A 21,286-nucleotide genomic window follows, 5' to 3' on the forward strand; every position below is an offset into this window, starting at 1 on the left:
CAATGGCCAGTTATTACTTGGCTCATCCCTTTCTCAGGATTTGATTCTTTTTCTATTTCACACCTAACAAAATTTATGTAATTAAAATGTTTATAATCATTTGGGAGATACTGAAAGACTGGGGATTATGGTAATAATGAGTAAAACTGGAATAATACGTTTCTGAGCAACAGAATATAAATTTAGGCTAAATTTACTTCCATCTCCTCTAGAACAAGGGGACAGTTGAGACTGAGACTCGAATCTTGAGACATGGGATAACCGACAAAGGATGGGTCTGACTCACCGAATCACTTTTCACACTAACGCCATATAGGCAAAATTACCACTGACTAAAATTGAAAATCACTGACAAAGGCTCCTGTTGGACTAATCTGACAGAGTACTAGGACTGGTTCGGCTCAAAGGAACTAAAACTGAAAACCCTCAATCTCACCCTAAATAATCATTCTGCACCCTGTCTGAACCTTGGGTTCTCTCCCACCCACAAACATGCCGAAAATCAGAAACAAGCGGGGGCTGTCCCACTATGGTGAAGGATAGACTACAAAAACGGAAGAGGCCACTCTCTCATTCTCTTCTCTCCTCCCATCTCCATCCCTATTCCCATCCCCACTCCCCCATACCCCAGAGGTCTTAAAGAATCTCTGAGGTTTAGCCTTGGTGTTTGGGCTTGTAGTTATTTGGGGCTGTTTCCGTACTCTCCAGTAACTTCCTATGGGGGAATTCACAGTGTTTGGTTAGTCCAGCCATTATAGGACGAAAAGGAGAGGAGGGGAAAGGAAGGGGTAGCCAAACTCTGGTTGCCATGACAACTGATGACAATGTCTCCCCTGTAGAGAGTGCGGTGCTCTCCAGCATCCAGCGCCCAGAGGATACCGAAAGGAGGGAGTAGGGGGTCTCTTTCACACCTCCCCCCGTTCCAGGTCTTGCTTTGCGCTCGCCCGGCAGCAGGTCTGGATAGGCTTGGGGTGGGAGTGGAAGAATCATGGGCGCTTGCTTTCAGATGAGATTTCGTGGGAAGAAATGGGGAGGGCTTTCCCACGCGAGGCTAGCTCTTTGAGCAGTTCTAGGAGAAACTTGCCCTCATAACCAGGCGATCCTAGACAGTGGGGGCGGAGGGGGCGGGAGCAGTGTCATCGATCCCTCCTCAGACTCTTATCACCTCCTTTTTCCCTCCACCCCGCCGCTAGAAGAGCCTACACTCCTTTTCCTCTCTCATCTTTTCTTTCTGCATTCTCCTTTCCTTCTGCCTGCAATTTAATGAACTTTCCCGTGGGGGAGGGGGGCAAGAGAGGTCGCCCTTCGCATGCGCTGGGACCCGCGTCCAGTGCGCGGACCAGTCCCCAGTAAGGAGACTCCGGGCGCGTCCCAGCGAGCGATGCAGCCCCTTGTAGGTGAAGCAACCTCTAGCACGCCCTGTATCCAGCGCGTGGTTCAGCCCAGAACGCAAGATAGAGCTGCCTAAGCTTGACGCAGTCCACGAGCGCGCGGCCAAGCGTCCTGCGTGCGCTGCATCTCCTAACTCGTGGCCCAGCGTCCAGCATGCGATCCAGCCTCGAGCGCGAGATATAGGCCTTAGCACTAGATGCAGCCCCTAGCGTGCGGCCCAGCTCGGAGTCCGGCTCCAAGCATCAAGGGCAGCCCGCGGCGCGCGGCCCGACCCCACGCGAGATGCTGCCGCTTGCTCGAGGCAGGACGACCCGAGCGCAGGCGGAAGCCCCGGAGCGGTTTCCAGAGAACACTTAGTTGGCGGGGTGGCGGCGGGGGGAGGGCGGGCTGAAATCAAAGTGAGAAGGCCATCACCTCCTCCCAATGCCTACTTCCCACCCCCACCTTCCCTTGGAGGAAAGTCTCTAGGCCATGAAGCGAGTCTGGGCCCTGCTCCCTGCAGTGTTTCTTTACCTTTCTGAAGGTAGGCCCGGACAGCATCCCATCTCTCAAAGAAGGAGACCACACTTCTTACTCTCCCTGGGATCCCAGACCTCCTCCACTCTGGAGTTTCTTTTGCTCACTGTTCCAGGATGGAGTTTTCTTAAAGGATCAAGTCTCCTGTCCTCCATTTGATGAGACAGAATGAGGCGCCAGAGATAGGGGGAGTGATTTTGAGCCAGGGTCACACAGCTGATTAATGGCAGATCCTTGGTTAGACTCCTCTGATACTAAATCCCTTATTCATACACTACCGGGGATTAAAATAGTACTGTATTCCCCTTCTTCAGCTTGTTGGTTTTCTCACCTCCCCCTGGACCCTAAATCTCACTAAAGAGATCTTGTTGGCGTCTTTCCTCAGGAGTAGGAGAGCTGTTTTCTGTCCCAGAAAAAAAAAACTACATTTATGGCAACGTAGAACACCCAGGTAATATGTGAGATCTTTCCACTCCAGGGTGCTAAATCCCACAAAATCTAGCTATTTTGATAATCTTTGTTCTAACAGTATTGCCCTGAAAGGGGAGAAATTGTCTTTACTCCTTGATAAAGGAAAAACAGATTCTGAACTTGAGAGTAACTTTCCTGTATGACAGTCCAAAGTGTCACAGAATGGTAACGTGGTCTTGCTAACTCGGAGTAGACAGTGGCTATTATTCCAAGTTTCTTACATTCCTATTTATTGCTCCAAACAATATGCAGATGTTATATACTTGAACACAGAATTGTCATAACCATGTTTCATATGTTTCATAACCATGAAAATTATGTTCAGTTTCACAATGAGTTAACTCTCTTCCCAAACCTTCCCAACTCCATCTGCCCCTCCAGTTTGTGATATTTTAGGGCTTTGAAATGGTTTCTGAATCTGTACAAGGAAAGTTGCTTTACATGTCTTTTCTGATTAATTTTTTTAAGTTCAAAGTCCAGTGTCTCAGAAAGGAAGGGAAGAATGTGAGCAATATCTAGAACCATGAAAAGATGGAAGGCAGAAGGGATGTGCCAGACATCATAAGGGCTGGGGACACATGACTGTCATCATCCCTGTTCTCAAGGAATTTATTGTGGGGATGTGGAAGAAGAATATCCACAGCTGAGTAAATGCAAAATATATACACAATTAATGCAAGGTGATCAGGGTGAGGTGGTACCAAGGTTAGGGGAAGGGGAATCAGACTTCCAGTAGCACTAAAGCTGAGTTTTGAGGAATCTGGGGTTTGAAGAGGCAGAAAAGAAAATGTGTTCTGTTTGGGGATGGGGGAAGGATTCAGTATTTGCAAAAAGTTCAAGTTTGGAGATGAAATGTTTTCTAAAAGGGAACAGTAAGTGAGCTAGTTTGGTTGAATTGTAGGAGAGGAAAGAATTGTAGGAAGGGAAACTGTAAAAAGGCTTGGGGAGCTACTGTAATAGGGTCTTACCAGTTCTTTAGGAATATCAATTTAGTAGATTCCTGAGAGGATGGACTTAAGGAGGGGAGAAACTGGATTCAAGGAGACTTAACTAGATTTGGCTTAGATATTGAAAGGAGTTTATTTTTCTTCGGAAATATTTGATTTTTTAATACTGAGGAGTAATAATTTACCATAGTAATTTAAAGATAGAGAAAGTTAAGTAGTTTTATGTCATTTTACTATAATGCTGAGTGCTATTTACTTTTTTCTTCTACATTAGTGAAAATCTATGTAAAAATGCACCATAATAGTCCATTTCTTGCCTGCATGGATAAAGAGCTTTCTCAAACAGAAATAATAGACCCCATATCTTTGTGGATGGGACCAAATGGAAAGCATTTAAAAGGTAAATTATTTGAGTATATCTAATTCAAGCCAGTCATTTATTAAATGTCTACTATAATCAAGTCATTTTATCAGGCACAAGGGAAACAGAGATGAATTAAAAACAATTTGCCTTCATTTTAATAATGTTAGCACTTTTTTTTACAGCATTGGTAATAGGATTATAACAATTTCACTTACTCTGCCTGGCCTTAGTACCCATGGAAATGAAGGATAAGGTCAGATTCCTTATCTATAAGATGAAGAGGACAGATCAAGTGACCATTTAGGTCCCTTCCAAATCTATATTCATAATTTTATGATCTTCTGTCCTTGGGGAAGTTATCTTATGTTTGGGTTGCTGCTTTCTGTAAATCCTGGGATAATGGTAACACTGACAACCTACTTTTGAAACCCTATAGGGATTTGTTGATGTTAGTAATATTGGGTGTTTATATAACTTTACTCTCAAACTTTAAATCTTCTTATAAAACCTGAAATTTATCTTCAAACCACTTTTGGTGTGCAGGTGTTAAAAGCTTTGGTCCAAGTTTGATGAGGGAAGAAAACAAATGTTGAAGAAAGGGAAGTTTTGAATGGTCTAGGTTTCCTTTATTCATGGAAATCCCTATCATTTTTTCTTTTGCAAATTGGCTATTCTTTTTGCAAAAATATACATTCCTTGATTGTTTTTTTTTTTAAAAAAGGTCTATTCTCTATCATCCCAAAACAACCCAGCCATTCTCCATAAAATACCTTATGAAAAGTGTTCCATGCTTACAGTTAAGGAAAGGAATGTTTTTTCACTTTATTTCAGACTGTTAATTTCCTGCTTGCTATGTGTTTGACCTGAATCTTTGTAACAAATAGTGATTATTAACTGTTACCAGATTATTTGACCTATCAGAACCATTTCCTGTTACCTGTCATTATGTGAAACACTATTGGATGGATTCTTTGTAAAGAATAGTAAATATATAAAGGCATTCTAATTAACCTACATATATTTTTCTCTAGTTGGTTTATATTATGTAGCAAGTGAGAGACAACATGGGATAGTGCATAAAGAGAGCCAATTTCAGAATCAGGAAGGCCTGAGTTTGAATCCTGCCTCATAAATTTACTAGCTGTGTGAATCTGAGTACTTAACTTCTCTGTGCCTCATTTTCCTAGTTTGTAAGATTAGAGGTTTGCACTTGATAGCCTTTAAGATCCCATCTATCCCTAAGTTTATGATCTGATTATCCCTTTACATTATCAATGAAGAAAATTAAATCTAGAATTATTAAAGGACTTCTCCAGAGTGACTTGGGCAGAGCTGGGTGGTTCAGTGTATAGAGCACTAAACACTGGTTGTAACCAAAATGAAATGACACAGTCTCTTTTTAAGAGTTTGTAATCTAATGGAAGAAAGTAAAATAAGTAACACATGATAAAACAACAACACTAACATATGATATGACATTGTACAAGAGAGGTTGATCATAAGAGATGTGAAAAGGAGAAATTATTTTAGGAAGAATAAATCAGAGGAGATGGCATCTGAGCAGGTTTTCTCTAGAAGGGATTTCAATAGAGAAGAGGGAAAGAGAATTTCAGGTGTGAAGAATGTATACAAAGGCCCAGGTGCAGGAAAGAATAGGATAAGATCAAGAACGTTGAATTTGCTTTTTGGTGGTGGTGAGTTTGATGCTTTTTGTTTTTTCACTAAAGTCACCAAAGCCCAGAACCCTCCCTGTAACAAAGTGTTAATTAAAATTGACTGACATACATCTAGTAACAATAATGATAGCTAGCATTTATTTAGCTCTTTCAAATATGCAAAGCATCGACACAATATCATTTTATTCTCACAACAGCTGTTAAGAGGTAGGTGCTATTATTTCCATTTTATGGCTGAGAAAACTGAGGCAGACAAAGTTTAAGTGACTTGCCTAGAACCACAGCTAGTAAATGTTTGAAGCCAGATTTGAACATGGGTGCAGCACTATCCATTATATCACCTAAGTACAGTACTCACAGTCCATTCCCATAGTCACCTATCTCTGAGAGGAAGGAGATATTTCATTATCTATTCCTTGAGACCAAGAAAGCATTTATTCTGACATCACTTTGATTTTCCTTTAAATTATCATGGTCACTGTGTATGTTATTCTCCAGCTTCTGCTTTCTTTGTATCAGTTGATACAAGTTGTCTTACCATGTTTACCCAAATTATTCATATTTATGTCATACAGAATAATAAAATTCCATTATGCCTTATTCAACAGTTTGAATAAAAGGGTAAAAAAAGGGTTGTGACTTTTCTTGTATAATGTTTAAGTAGAAATAGTCAATATTAGCTACATAAAGCTATGATGGTGGTTGGGATTGTGGTCCTGAATTCCAGATAAAAGAATAGGTATATCATTCAGTAATTGGGATAAAAACAAAAGGGTTTTTTGTTTGTTTTTTAGCAGGAGAGTTATATGGAAAAGAAATACAGATCAGAGAAAATACAGACTGAGGACAGGGAGACAAATTAGAAAGCTATTATAATAATAGTCCAAATGAGAAGTAATGAAAGTCTAAACCTTTGGAACTGTAGAGATCAAAAGGACAGAACTTGGAAGCTAATTGACTATAAGCATGAGGAAGAAAGAATAGTTTTGAGTTTGACTGGAAGAATTTGTGATATTACTAACTTCAAAAGAGAAGTTAGAAGAAATAGATAACTCAGATTTATGGTGCTCCAGAAAAGTGAAATTCCCATCCAAATTAATGGGGGGGGGGTAGGGGAGAGAGGTGTTTTGGTCGTTTTCAGTCATGTCTAAGTCTTAATAACTCCATTTTGGGTTTTCTTGGCAAAGACATTGGAGTGGTTTGTTATTTCCTTCGCCAGATCATTTTACAGTTGAGAAAACTGAGTTTAACAAGGTTATATAACTTACCCAGAGACATATAGCTAGAAAGTATCTGAGGCCAGATTTGAACTCAGGGAGATGAATCTTCCTCTCTCCATCCTTAGAACTATATCCACTGCACCACCTAGCGACCCCATCTGAATTACTGGCATATATAAATTAAGCAAATAGAATTAGCTTTTTTTCAGGAAAAGATTCAGGATTAAAGAAATATAAAATATAAAGCATAAAACTGTTATGATTCAAAAATGTTCCTAATTACCTGTTTTTCTGTAAAATAGCAAAATTTCAGTAGTACAGAAAACATTAAGATTGTACTAGATTTCATTTAATAAAACTGATTAATTTGATACTATATTTACATGTATCATTAGATTTTGAATCGTTATATGCTTAACTCTCAAATTTGCTCTTTCTATTTAGAAAACAGTCATATAAACCTAACTTCAGAAGGAAAGCTAATGATTACAAGTTTTCAAGCATCTATGTCTGGATCTTACATATGTACTCTTACTTATAAAATCATCAGCGAGGAAACACAAAAAGAACAAGAGATATATAACATATATACATTTATGGCATTTGGTAAGTAAATAAAAGCATTTCAATCAGTACTACAAAGCTTAGTTGTGTGATTTCAACATTTAGTGTAGCCCATTAAATTATGATTATAATGTAGAACATGACTAATCTATAGAATGGTTTGCTAGATGTCCCAATGGATAGAATGCAGGTCTGGAATTAGAACTCTTCCTTAGTTCAAATCCGCCCTCAGACACTTACTAACTGTGTGACTCTGAGCAAGTCACTTAACTCTGTTTGCCTCAGTTTCTTCATCTGTAAAATGAGCTAGAGAAGGAAAAGGCAAATCACTCTAGTGTTTTTGCCAAGAATATCCCAAATGGGATTAAGAAGAATGAAATATTACTAAAACAACTGAAAAACAAAAATCTACAGAACATTTAGGCATGTTTACCCAGTCAAAATCTTAATTTTTTATTAAATACTTTTTTTCATTGCTGAAACCTTCCCCTCACATTAGCCATTAGGCAAAATAAATTGGTGCAAAAACAGAAAGTCTGTCTACAAAAATTGCTTAAATATTAAAATATTAACTCTAGAAACTCCTGACTTTAGAACACTGGAGCCAGAAAGTCATTGCCAAGAATGGAAAAGTCCATTTCCCAGGTTTCTTTGTCCCTGATCTAGACTAAGGGAAAAAAAGCCTTAAAGTATAAGAAAATTTCTAAGAACTCAGGAGCTCATTCAGGCAAACAGCTATCATTGTTTTTATGGGGGAGATGAGAGATAGATAAATCATTCCTCAGCCTAGAATTCCAAGAGGAAGAAAGTACATACTAATAAAAGGGTCCAAAACTGGGCTAAAGAAGGAAGCCTCCTAAAAGACTAACTAGCAAGGGAGGAAGTTCCTGGACAAGAATCTATTACCCTGCCCTGTTTCCCAAAATAACCAGCTATTTTCAATGAAAATTTAGGCATTGAGGACCAGTCAGAAAGGAAGATTCTTTCATCAAAGGCTGTGGCACTGCCAAATAGTTCAGCATCAAAACCTGAGATGATTTTATCATTAGAAATGGCCTTAACAAAGAAGTATAACTATCTGCTTTGCCACTATGACCTAAAGAACATGAAACTTTCCCCTCTGATTTGTAGCTGAAACTTCTCAAATGTGTTGTCTCCTACATTATTACATTGTCACATTCATTAAAATGTGAGATCTCTGAGCTCAGATACTGTGTGGGTTTTCTAAGTGCATTCTCAGCATTGAGTACCATGTTTTGCACAAATAAGTGTTTAATTAATGCTTCATGTATTCAGTCAATCAGAAGTTGCTGTATCATCTCAGTAAGGTATTATGTCATTCAACAAGGAACCAGAATATATGTCTCTCAGGAGCCAGGGCACACATCTAGCTCTGTGGGAGATGTGCCAAAAAATTAGGGATTCTTCCAGTTACCACATTCAGATCCTTTTAATATCTACAGGCAGAAAAAAAGCCATCATATTTTATAAGATTGAACTGATAGCTGTAACATCAGTCTACTAATTCAAAATCCGCCCCCCCCCCAAATTATCATTGCTCATTTCCACAGCTCTATTTCAAGGAAATAATGACAGCAGCAAATAGGAGTGAATAGTTTTGTTTCTTCACTATTCCAATCCCATTTCAGAACAGGCCTGTAAGTACAGAAAATAGCTAAGGGAAGTGAGGAAAGGTTTACTTTTCTTACAATTTACCAGTTACCAGCTTACAGAAGTTACTTGTCGATATGTGCTAGGTAAGTAATTACTTTAGCCAGGTGAAAAGAATATAATATCCCTCTAAGAGCCCCTTTTTTGTAACAAAAAATTACATAAAACTGATCCCCAAAATGATCTCTTTATGTCATTATCCACTACTATGGCCCCAGCCTTTTTACTGAGAGCAGGCAAATATATTATCTGGGGGGAAAATTATATTATCTGGGGCAAAAACTGGTTCTAAGTTCCAATTATCATTTAGTGTTGTTTTCCCTTATATTCTTATAGTCATTGTGTATTTTGTTTCTTTTGTTCTGCTTTCTTTGTTCTGCATCAATTCCTATAAGTCTTCTTATTTTCCTCTGTATTCCTCATAAGTCATCATTCCTTATGGCACAATAATAAGAATAGTGATTTTTATTATTATGACTTTATGAATATCGAGTGAAGGACAAGATGGCAAAGCATTTTTTCTGAGTTGGTAAATTTTGTTTATTTGCAACTCTGATGTGTGTTGCAAAGAAAATCATACTGAACATACATTATTCATGTATCCATCTGCTTTAGGATACCAGGAACCTGATTTTGCATATCAAATGACAGTACGATTTACCACAGATTCTTGTAATGGAAAAAAAAATTCTCAGTTCTTCAAATTACTGATAAGGATATTAGATGAAATCATCATTGATTTGACATGCCACATTGAAGAACCATCATATAAATGCCATTTTCTCGAAATTCCAAAACATGGTCTCAAGGAGGAACTATTTATAGCCTTTCAAGGTAGAATTTTAAAGTATTAAATTTTTTATTTAATTTAATTGGTAACATAAATCCGATATATAACAAACCATTAAAATAGTGGCATAATTATCCTCAATAGCTATGTAATAGAATTTGTTGAATTGGTTCATTCATGTCCAACTCTTTGAGACCAGGATTTTCTTGGCAAAGATGCTGAAGTGATTTGCTGTTTCCTTTTCCAGCTCACTTAACAGATCAAGAATTGAGGCAAATAGGGTCAACTTATTTGTCCAAGATATCACAGCTAGGAAGTGTCTGAAGCCAAATTTGAACTCAGGAAGACAAGCCTATCCACTGAGCCACCTAGCTGCCCTTATGTATTGGAATACTTCCTGCTAAGTTATATCTTCTAAATATCATATTCAACATTAAAGTACAGGGTATGGGTAACAAATGTTGACTAGCTTTGTACAGGTTAAAGTTTTTAATTTTAAAATACTGTCATTTTCCTCACTGTATTATTTCACTAATTTTGGATTCACTTAAATTTTGATTTTTGTTACTCTTTGTAAGCCAGCCTGATCATACAGAATATATATAACCTTTAGCAGTGCTATTGATTTACTGAATTACTCTACTTGTAGGATATTTTTAAGGGGAACATAAGTAAAAGCTTTAATTTGGTGTCAGAGGGACTAATATATGAATTTCAGCATTGTTACTTACTACCCATGTAACCCTGGTGACTTAGGTCCTGAGCTTCATTTTCTTTATATGTAAGATGAGAAGGCTGAAATACATGATATTTTAAAGTGCCTTCCAACAAAATCCTGCCAAAAAATTGACCTGAAAAGTCTGTTCCTTGTCATTTCTCTCATTAGCCTATAGATGGAGTAAAAGCATAGTTACCAATGATTACCCAGAAGTACCTCACTTCATTCTTAGGATTGTGGTTCCTTGAACATTTCTGGAATATCTGATGCCACAGTCCTTATTGACTTTGTTATCCTTTCTCTCTAGTAAAACCTTTCTCACCAGAGCGGAAAGCTGCTTGCAGTAAACTTTCTGTTGACTGTGAGGAAATCACTAACAGTAACGTTCACCAGGTGGGAATTCAGTACAAAGTGGAAAATACATGAAAACTATGATTCATTTGCATATTAAAACCAGCTAAGTCCATTTAAAAACTTTCTGTTTGCATAACAGCCTCTGCTATTGTCATAACAAAGTCTTAAGGTCAAGTAGATTTGAAGCAGATTAAAGAAAAAAGCTTAAATGACAAGTATCATATTTTATACTTGGCTTTCTAAAGTAGTCTTGGGAGGTGAGATATTTGTGAGGTATAGAGTATTTTACATAACTATTTTATTAAATAGGATACATGCATTATCTCATTTGATAAAAAGTGCTTTGTAAGTCTTATTCTACTATAAAAATTGGTCACCATTAACATGCTATGTCTCTTTTTCACATTTCCTAAAAATTAAACACCTGGGATATAGCATAGTTCCTTCTCATTATACATGATAATATTAATTTTTTTTTTACTTTTTCCATGAGAACAGAATAGGATTTTGATTCTTTATTCTTCAGATAGTATTGAGTTACAACTACAGCAAGCATGATTTTATTCTTAGAGGTTAGGGATCTGTTCTAAACATGGAGTATATTTAAATATGAGGGAACTGAGGCTCAGATTACCTTACTTACCCCTGTTCACATACCTAATAAGTGTCTTCTTAAGTCTTCCTAATTACAAATCCAACATTCTTCTTCCCAACACCATATTGCTTCCTTCTTTAGCAGAGGAACAATATGATCACAGTAGTACATTAGGAAGATTAGTCTGGCAATTTGAGTGGAAGATGGATAATGAAGGGATAGATTGCTAGCAAGATGACCCACTAGGAGGTCATTATATCAGTGGAGTCAAGATCATAGATCAGACAACTCGAGCTCCAGAGAGAGTTTGAGAATAGAGATATAAATTTGGGAATTATTTAATTTTCAAGAGGTAATTATTGACATGTAAGTAGATAAGAGGAACATAAGACAGGAAAGAGTGTAGAGAAGATAGAGAAGACAAGAAGGTCTAGGATAAAACCTTAGAGAATATTCAAAATTGAGCACCAGCCCTGAAGTCAGGGTAAAAAAAGAATACACAAAATTAAGAAGAATGTTCATGAGGAACTAGAATGGGAGACAGGAGTTGCTATAAAGATAAGATGAAAATGATATCACAAAAATCAAGGGAGGAGAGGATGTCAAGAAGAAGGAACTGATTCATAATAATATGCAACACAGACATTAACTATTTCCCTTCTGGGGCTAACTTTTTTTTTTGCTAAGGTAATTGGGGTTAAGTGACTTGCCCAAGATTACACAATGAGGAAGTGTTAAGTATCTGAGATCACATTTGAACTCAGGTCCTCCTGACTTCAAGGCTGTTGCTCTATCCACTGCACCACCTATATGTCCCTGAAGCTAACTCTTAGCACAGTTCCTGGCATATAGTAGGTGCTTTAAATGTATTTATCAACTGATTAACTTTCAAGCTCCCAATCTATGATTCTGTGATCCAATGGGAGCAGAAAAAAAGATATTCAGGGAAATTCTTTAATTCTAAATTTTGATTGCTACAAAAGATCCATGATTTTTATCAATGAGAGCATTCTCTTTACCAAGGAGATTTGAGTCTCCCCATGTCTTGGTAGGCAATTTCATGTGTTGCTGTGATTAAAAAAAAAAATCTGTTGGTGGCCAATGCTTTGTTGGTAGCCTTTCTAATGTTAACTAGAGTAGTCCTAAGACATGACCTGTTGCTAGTCTTACACTACAGTGACCTTGCAATGCTTGAGTTCTGATGATTCTTAAGAATCATTATGTCATTTAACATGTATTAGTCAACTTGCCATCTGGAGGAGAGGGTGGGGGGAAGGAGGGGAAAAGTTGGAACAAAAAGTTTTGCAATTGTCAATGCTGTAAAACTATCCATGCATATGTCTTGTAAATGAAAAGCTATAATAATAAAAAAAAAAGAATCATTGTGTCATGAAAACATATCAGTATCTTTAGTGGAAGCACAAAAAAAAATACAAACTGATTTTGGTACTAATGTAGGACTATGGACTTTTGTTACAAAATGACATTTCAGGTGAAGGTCAGAGAGAGAGAGAAATGATTTTGTTCCCTTTCTGCATTCTCCAAGAGGCAAAAGGGGAAAAGTGAAGGACTTCTCAAGAATTGGGTTCTTTCCTACAATCTCAGAAAGGCTGTCTTCCAACTACTACTACTACTGTGATCACCATCAGTCCAGGGACATGTCTATTGCCTTTGCCAATTGACTTCCCAATTTCCTACTCCTTTCATATAATAATGATCAGCCAATGACTGAAAGGGGCATCTATTTTGTGGGGGTAAAAATAAGCCAGAGTTTCATGTTGTTTATAAACAAGCTGCTCAAAATCTGAAAGAAACATGCCCTTATACTTGATTGACTCTATTACTGACCCTTATATCTTGTGATTTTATCAATCAGATTGAGAGAAGTTTAATTATTAAATAATCTCCTTATTCAGATTGTTTTGTCCCTCAAAGAAAAACAAATATATTAAATCAGGCTAAAAATTTGAAGGGAAAAACAGCCAAGAGAAAATTACATTGAAACCCAAGTAATTATTTTATCCATATTACTATTTTATAATCCCCTTGAGATCAGTTATTTAAGGTTTTGAGTCATCCATGTTACTACTATGACTCTTCACTAACATGTAATTCCAATTTAAACCAGCAAATATGTTCTAAATGCCTACTATATACAAGTTTTAGAAATGAAAAGACAAAAATGGAGTATTCACTACCCTCTAGTAGCATACATTCTATCAGCAAGTTACAACATAATACAACATACTTATAAATATGATCTAAGGAAAATTGAGAGATATACTAATCACCAAGGGATCCGATAGGCTAAGATTTAAAGGAAATTAAGGATTCTAGTCTATGGGCATGAGGAGAAAGTACATTGTAGGCAGGGAGGATAGCTTGTGGAAGAATTTTGAATTAGAAAAATAGTTCTTAGTCCAATTTGTCTGAAAGGAAGGAAAGGCAGATGAGATAAGACAAATTGGTAGGCAGAAGACGACAGACTGGCGGAGGGGAGGTTTGAGGTCCAGTCTAAGGTGGTTTCCCATTATGCTCAAGGCAGTAGGAAGCCAGTGAAGATTTTTGAGTAAGAGAGTGACACAGACCTGTACTTTAGGTAAATTATTTTGAATTTATTGAGGAGATATATTGCAGAATAATCATGTTCAAATCATATCAAAGACATTTACAAAATAATGTTCCCTTTAAGTAAAATCAAAAAATAACATGCTTTGTGACCATAAAATATGTAGATATAAAATTATTACTACAAAGGTCTTCCTTCTTGAATTTGAAATGATATATAAAAATTAATTTCCACTGAACTCTTCAGGAACTCCTTTATTGAATGAAATATCATATACTTGTTCTGTATTATTTTTTGCACTGCTTACTAAAAGGGAACACTAGTACAAGCTTTTAATAACTGTTCTTGTTTCTGATATTTTTCAAATCTTAGGCAAGAAATCGCATAGAAGAGTTCTTTCTCAAACAGACAAATATTTTGAAACATGAATTTAACTATATACCAAATATTCATTATGTCGAACACAGCTTTAAAGTAATACGCATTGACAGCTGTCAACCAGGCTTTGGGAAAAACGATATTCTACATAGTGACTGTGCTAGCTGCTGTGGTAATTATAAAATCAGAATACCTACCTTTTAAAATGATGTCATTATCAGAAGAATAGATAAATAACTTGAACTTAACTGCATTGAATATTGAATTGCACATCTTTCTACCATGTTCATCCCATGATTGTCTTACATGTAACTAAAGGAAGTAAAAGTTCATGCTTAGAGTTCCAAATAAGTATTAGTATTCACTAATGAGACTCCATTTGGATTGGTCATAATATAGGTGATATTCAGTGAAGTGGACTTGAATAGTTCTATCAAGAACAAATTGAAAAGTTCAGTGTATAATATAAATAAAGCACTGTAAAAATACATTGTAAAAGCAACTATAATAAAAAACTAGTAAAAATAATCAAATTAAAATTAGAATATCTGTCCCTTTTATCTAGTCTTCTCGCTATAGAATTTGAAGCACTATCAGAAATCAATCAGCTGATTGACCAAATGATTCTCAGTTTAAGAGTTGCTTGAACTAAGTAGGTTATATTTACCATCAGTGTGTAAATCTACTGTGTATATTTGGGTTTTTTTGTAGTGGTTTGTGATCCAAGAACCTATAGTCCTAACACTGATGTAACTTGCCAAGCCTGCTTAACTGTCCACATCTATGGAGCTAAAACTTGCCCATAAACCAAAACCAAAAGCTGGAAAATTGAAGACAACAGGTGAAAATATTATTACTTGGTTTGTGGAGGGGAAGAGAAGATTTGGAGAGGGAGCCAGGTCATCTGTTCACATCAGATTTCACCATAGATACTATTACCCTTGAATCTTCGGAAGAGACTAATTCTGAATGTTCTAAAGGATGGCAAATATGGATTTTTCAGGGGCCAGATAATCTGAATATCATAAGAATATAAAGAAAACAAGATTTAGGAGATTTTGGGTTTGTGCAAGTAATAGAGTCCAGCTGCTGCTCTGTACTTTGCTTTAAAATAAAAATTAAAGGGGCTGTATAAAGTTCAAGAAAACTGATAATACTAAGATAAAATTACTGTAGAAGCAATATGATAACATATGTTTGAAATTATGTTGGTAGGCTGAAAATACTTCTATAACATGAACAAAAACTTATTTTATTCTTTTTAGTTTTGTTTCATTTTGATTTTTTTTGATACATCCAATTGTTGCAAAATCAGCTATTCTGAACTTGAATTTTTTTTTATCAATGTACTAACATTCTAAAAAATTTTTAATAGAAAATCTGAAGGAGGGATGCTTTGTTTTTTGAAAATTATAAATGTGTGATGACTTTTTAATGTCTTCCAAAAGATATCTTGTCCCTTCCCCTTTTTATTTGAATATTAATTGCTGTTTGTATTTAATAGTAGTTTTCTTAATGTTCAATACAATTCAGCTATTATTACTAAGTCCTTCTCTTTGTGCAACACATTTGTGCCTATGATTCAAGGATAAATAAAATCCAGTCCTTTTCTTCTAGTAGACTATAGTATATGAAGTGAATTCACAAATAAGAATAATAATTGGCAGAATGTGAAATAGGAAAGTACTGACAGGGATTTGAGGAAATCTCTCTTCCAGCTGAGATCAGGAAAAATTTCGTGGAGGAGGTAGTATCTGATCTGAACCTCAATGAAAGGAAAAAAGGGGAAGTGTTCAGCAGTGGATAAGGGGAGGAGAAAGTCCTATCTAATCATAATGAATGACTTGGATATGAGAAAGAATGTGAACAATGGGCCAATTTATTTAGAATCACCCCTATACACACACACACACACACACACACACACACACATACACACACACACACTCATACACACATATACACATACACATCTAGAGGGTTAGAGATAGGTTATCAAGAGTCTTGAATGCCAGGATAAAGAATTTATACTTTATTTGGTAGATGATGTAAAACTGAAGTTTTTGAGTGGAAAAGTACTGAGATAAAAGTGGTCTATAAAGATTATTCTGCTAATGAGGCGAAGGACGGCTTGGAGTGGGGAAGACTAGAAGCTGAAAAAACAGGTAGGAGTCTATTCTATTTGATCAGTTTAAGAGTGGGATCTAAGCTGGTGTCCAGAACAAAGGAAAAGAAAAAATAAATGCCAGTTAATAGGACAGAGCAACTGATTGGCTCTAAGCCAACAAGTAAAAAATGAACTCCACAGTTTCAAATATGGATGACTAGGAAGATAGTGAACCAGTGACCTAAAAAACTCAAACTCACAGTCTGATGGGATGTGTGGAACATAAGACAACAGATGGAGATATCCAATAGACAGACAGATATATGGAATGGCACCTACAAAGTCGTTGAGGCAATAAGATACAGATTTGAAAGTTATTGACATAATGGTGATAATTGAACCCATAACATGTAGGAAGAGTAGCATTAATAGGTAGGGCTTAAATCATTTAAATTACCACACATATTTTTATTGACATCTTAACTCCATGAAGCTTTTTAGCATTTCTTTTGAAATTTTAGTCATCTTTTTAAACAAGTAAAAGAATGTAGTTTTAGTAAGGGACTTTGCAAATTATTCATGTTTTGAAAATGGTCATTATTACCTTCACTTTTTTCAAAGCTTGTTAGTTTATTTCTGTGTTGTAACAACCGACTAGATTATCTTTTCAAAGTTATATATGGGAAATTTACAGCATCTTTAACTCATATGACAGTGATAAGAAATAGCTCACTTTTCACCTAGATTTACTGTAATATTACCCTGTAAAATAATCTTTGTTAAGTAGGTCACAGACAGTGCCTACTTGAATCTAAAGTAAAAATCTCATGTTTCATGGTTTTGTCCTTTAACTGTAGGTAAAAATAAAAGATCTTGTCAAAGTATGAAAGAAAGGATGTTTTAAAATTATACTTTTTTGCAAATGGAAAGCTTGTATCACCCTTCCCAGAATGAAACAATATATAGTTCTTATTTGTGTACTTGTATTATGTTATGCAAAAGTTAGATTTAAATTAGTTAAATTTTAAAGGACATAACTAATTATTAAATTAATAGCTACTTAGTGTGGGTATTTTTACCATTTAATGTTCATGATTTTTTCTCTTTAACAACATTAAATGTACTTATTTATAACAGCATTCTATATGTAACACACAGAGTTAATCTAGTCAGTATGTTGATTTTATCTATATATAAGCATCTCTATGAGTTACTATCATATATGCCATCATATTCTATATTTTTTAATCAAACCTGGTCTTCAAAGTATGTTTGTTCAAATAGAATATCATTCTCATTTAAAATTTAATTTCTAAAGCTTTTAAACTCAGAACTTCTGATGCTTATCTTTAGTATAAAATTCATCGCTTAGATGTTTATGTAAATGAGACTTTTAGGCCATTAGTATGATAGGTGGTCATAGAAAGAAATAAAGGAATTCTAAAAGCAGTTCTACAGTTTCAAGAACTATAAATATAACATTTGTTCTGATATAATTATATGAATTTGACCCTGCCAAATGCCTTTTAAATATGTTAGCATTCTAGTCATTGCTATATGCTTTATGGCCCCCTATTATGTTATAATCGCCTTATCAGCCCTATAAAGTAGAGATGCTTACTTTATATAAACTTTAGGTCTCCTCCAACACCTGGCTCAGAGCTTTTACACATAACAGGTTCTTAATAAAGTTATGCTGAATTGAATTATCATTTGTCAAAGTTTCTATCATGCAGTCTGGTTGTGTTAACTGACCTTAGAAAACATTTTAAAAATCTACATCCCTTCTATTTGGACACAAATATTTATCACTTTATTATAATTGATATCTTTATATCATAATGGTGATAGAAATAGAAAACTAGTTTTGATACCCGGAAGACCTGAGTTCTAGGCCCATTTATGACACAGCCTGGAAAGTCCCTTAATTATCAATATACTAAGTGTAGCTTTCTAAGACTATTAATTGCAAAGACAGGATACTAGCCTATCTTGGTAGAAAGTTTCCTGTCTTGTTAGTTCATTTTACAATAAAATTATAGATCCAGTCCCTATTCCCATTTCTCTTTACATAGAGGTGCAGAATATTTTTTTCCCCAAAGGACCACCCCTTTCTTCAAATTAAGAGCCCTACACAGAAAAATTTTATCTTATTTTAAAATGAGAAATAAATGCCTCTCTAATTTAAAAAAAAAACCCCAACAACAAACCCACAACGTGCAAAATTGAAAGAGAGGTAAATTTTAATACACATTATAAAAAATGCTCTCTACCATATTGGTATTATACCAATTATAAGTGTTAAAGGAGAGAAACAGGGAGCAAACAGAAGCATGGGAGCAGGAGAGGAAAGACAAGCAAGAAACAAAGAGAAAAAGAGAAATACAGAAAAAGAAAGAGAGAGAGAGAGAGAGAGAAAGCTTTGAAGATTTCCTGCTATCTTTTGAATCAAGTTCAAAATCCTTAGGCACTCAAGACCTCTACAATCTAGGCCTAAGCTTCCTTTCTAATTTCATTGCCTCCTCCTACTTCTACACTGGGCTGAGTTGACATTTGATGTCACATGCAGATTGAAGCTTCTAGATTTCAAACACTAAAGCCATTCATTCGAACCAGAGAAGTCTCTTCACTACCTCCCAAATAGTCCATTCTTATTTTTATGTGCACACCTCTTCTCATCCATTCCCTCTTCTTGGAATGGCTTCTCCTTTCTATCTTCATGTCTTATCTGTCTATTCATCTATCCATCCATCCATCATCATCCCACAAATCTCACCCTCTTATAACCTTTTAATCATTTCCTTTACCACTTTGATGTTTAGTCTTATACATTTTTAAGATTTTATTTGATCAAGTTCCTCCTATAAAAATGAGATGATCCTAACATTTTTCCAATTCTTAAGATTCTGTTTCATTTCTGTATGTCTTAAATCCTAAGATTGTCAGTCCTTGAGGAATGAGTGAATGAATAAAACACTGGTTAAACCTTTACTATGTGCAAAACACTGTGCTGGAGACACATATAGGAAAATAAAATTGTTTTTAGTTGTATCCAACTTTTTGTGATCCCATTTGGGGTTTTCTTGGCAAAGATGTTTGAGTGATTTACCATTTTCTTCCCCAGATCATTTTACAGATGAGAAAATTGAGGCAGTATCAAGTGACTTGTTCAGGATCACACAGCTAAAAAGTAACTCAGGCTAGATTTGAACTCAGGAAGATGAGTCTTCTTAGCTCCCAATCTGGTGTTCTATTCACTGTACTAAGTAGTACATAAAAAATATAAAAATCAGAAAAGTAAAGTAGTCCCTGTTTTTAAGGAGCTCATAGTCAAATGCAGGAGGAAATGGGAAGGTTTCAGCTGCACTTCATCTGGTAAAGTCCCTTGGTCTTTAGGATAGAGAGACAAAGTAGATGTTAGTGCTTCTTTTTTATGTCATTTCGACTGATAAAAACATAACAATTTCTGATGTTGAGCCGTGTGACAGTGCCTTGAGGACATGGTGAGGAGCACCATGCTACAATAACGTGCCTATAGCAGACAATTATCAAACATATTGATATTTGAGAGTATTTACCAGGGGTAAATTTTTCTCATCAGACATAACTTTAGGGGAATATTAGTGAAATATCAATGCAGTACCCACCTTCTTTTGCCCCCTACAAAAAGTAAGCCAATCAAACTGGTTAGAGATGGTTAGCATTTAAAAAAACAAACAAGCAGATGTTGGGCTTTTATATTATGGGAATGGTATACCCGAGGAACAGTGTGAAGTAATATTTTTTCTATTTTTGTCTCAATTGGCACAGCTGCAGCTTTGTGAAATAAGACCCTGAAAAATCAGAGAAGTCATATCATGTGATGTTAAATGAAGAAAGCCGGAGCTGTGACAGAGGACAATTCAGCCATCTTGCCCAGGAAAAGCCTGTGGCCTGGCTCCCTCAAGGGGCTGGGCAGATTACATGAGCTCTGGGGTTCTCCGAAGTTCCAGGTCCCTCAGTTTCTGCCCATCAGAGGAGTTATAGTTGAATGGATTTTATTTTATTTTTTGCTGCTCCAATATTATTTTCTGAAACCACTGAATTGTTAATAATAAATTACTGAACATGTTGCTCCTCATTTGTTTTGATTCGTTGACAATTTCTGCATCTGTGCATTGTCCCTGTGGTACTATGCTATGGTTTCCCCGGGCCATCCTCCCAAGCTTTCTTCAAAGCAAGGGGAAGATCTTATGACTCTATTTGGCACAGAAGAGCAAGCAATTTTGAGGACTTAATAATTGATTTAGTGGGTAGAGTACTGGACCTGGCTCATCTTCCCGAGTTCAAACCTAGCCTTAGATACCTGCTAGTTGTGTGACTCTGGACAAGTCACTTAACCTTGTTAGCTTCAGTTTCCTCCTCTATAAAATGAAAAGGAAATAGCAAAATGTTCCAGGATCTTTGCCAAGAAAACCCCAAATGGAGTCATGAAGAATGGAACATGACTGAAAAATGACTGAACAATGAATAAATGGAAACATTTCATTTATTGAAGAAAAAGAAAACATACAATAATTAGAGTACTCAGCAGTGTTGTACACATAAGTGCTTACCAAATGCTCTTTTGAATTGTGTATGTAATATATACTTGCCTGGGGTCACACAGCTAATGTCTGAAATCACATTTGAACTCTGATCCTTCTGACTCCAGGATTGGAGCTCTATATATTTCACTACATAGCTGGTCTGAATTGAATATATTTTAAATCTATTTACTGCGTCTACACCTCCACAAAAATGTTTTTCAGTGCTTCATGTCAGTGACCCTGTGTCTCTTGAAGTCCAGGCTAGAAAGGACTTAAAAATAAGCTAGACAATGATCTGTTATCCAAGACCCAGCCTAGCTAAGTTCAGAGAAATTGATCATGTGGTAACAGATTTCTCAACCAATTTTTTAAAATTTCAGCACTAT

General features: G+C 36.1%; 1 protein-coding gene across 4 annotated transcripts; it reads left to right on the top strand.

The window, feature by feature from the left end:
• Positions 1–1,706: 1,706 nt before the first annotated feature.
• Positions 1,707–20,470, top strand: ZPBP2 (zona pellucida binding protein 2). 4 transcript variants are annotated; one of them, XM_012548341.3, is made up of 10 exons: positions 1,707–1,915; positions 2,294–2,359; positions 3,601–3,726; positions 7,031–7,192; positions 9,437–9,655; positions 10,637–10,722; positions 14,220–14,397; positions 14,937–15,066; positions 16,269–16,390; positions 20,143–20,470. In XM_012548341.3, exons 1-8 carry the CDS (start codon positions 1,864–1,866, stop codon positions 15,029–15,031), a joined length of 984 nt encoding a protein of 327 aa, XP_012403795.1. In that variant the 5' UTR covers positions 1,707–1,863; the 3' UTR covers positions 15,032–15,066; positions 16,269–16,390; positions 20,143–20,470. The 4 variants fall into 4 exon arrangements, with proteins under 4 accessions (XP_012403795.1, XP_031822060.1, XP_031822058.1 ...); XM_031966200.1 differs by lacking the exon at positions 9,437–9,655; XM_031966198.1 differs by lacking the exon at positions 2,294–2,359 and having other exon boundaries at positions 1,723–1,915.
• Positions 20,471–21,286: the final 816 nt, after the last annotated feature.

This window comes from Sarcophilus harrisii, chromosome 4, assembly GCF_902635505.1.
Source record: "Sarcophilus harrisii chromosome 4, mSarHar1.11, whole genome shotgun sequence".
In the NCBI taxonomy this organism is placed as follows: Eukaryota; Metazoa; Chordata; class Mammalia; order Dasyuromorphia; family Dasyuridae; genus Sarcophilus; species Sarcophilus harrisii.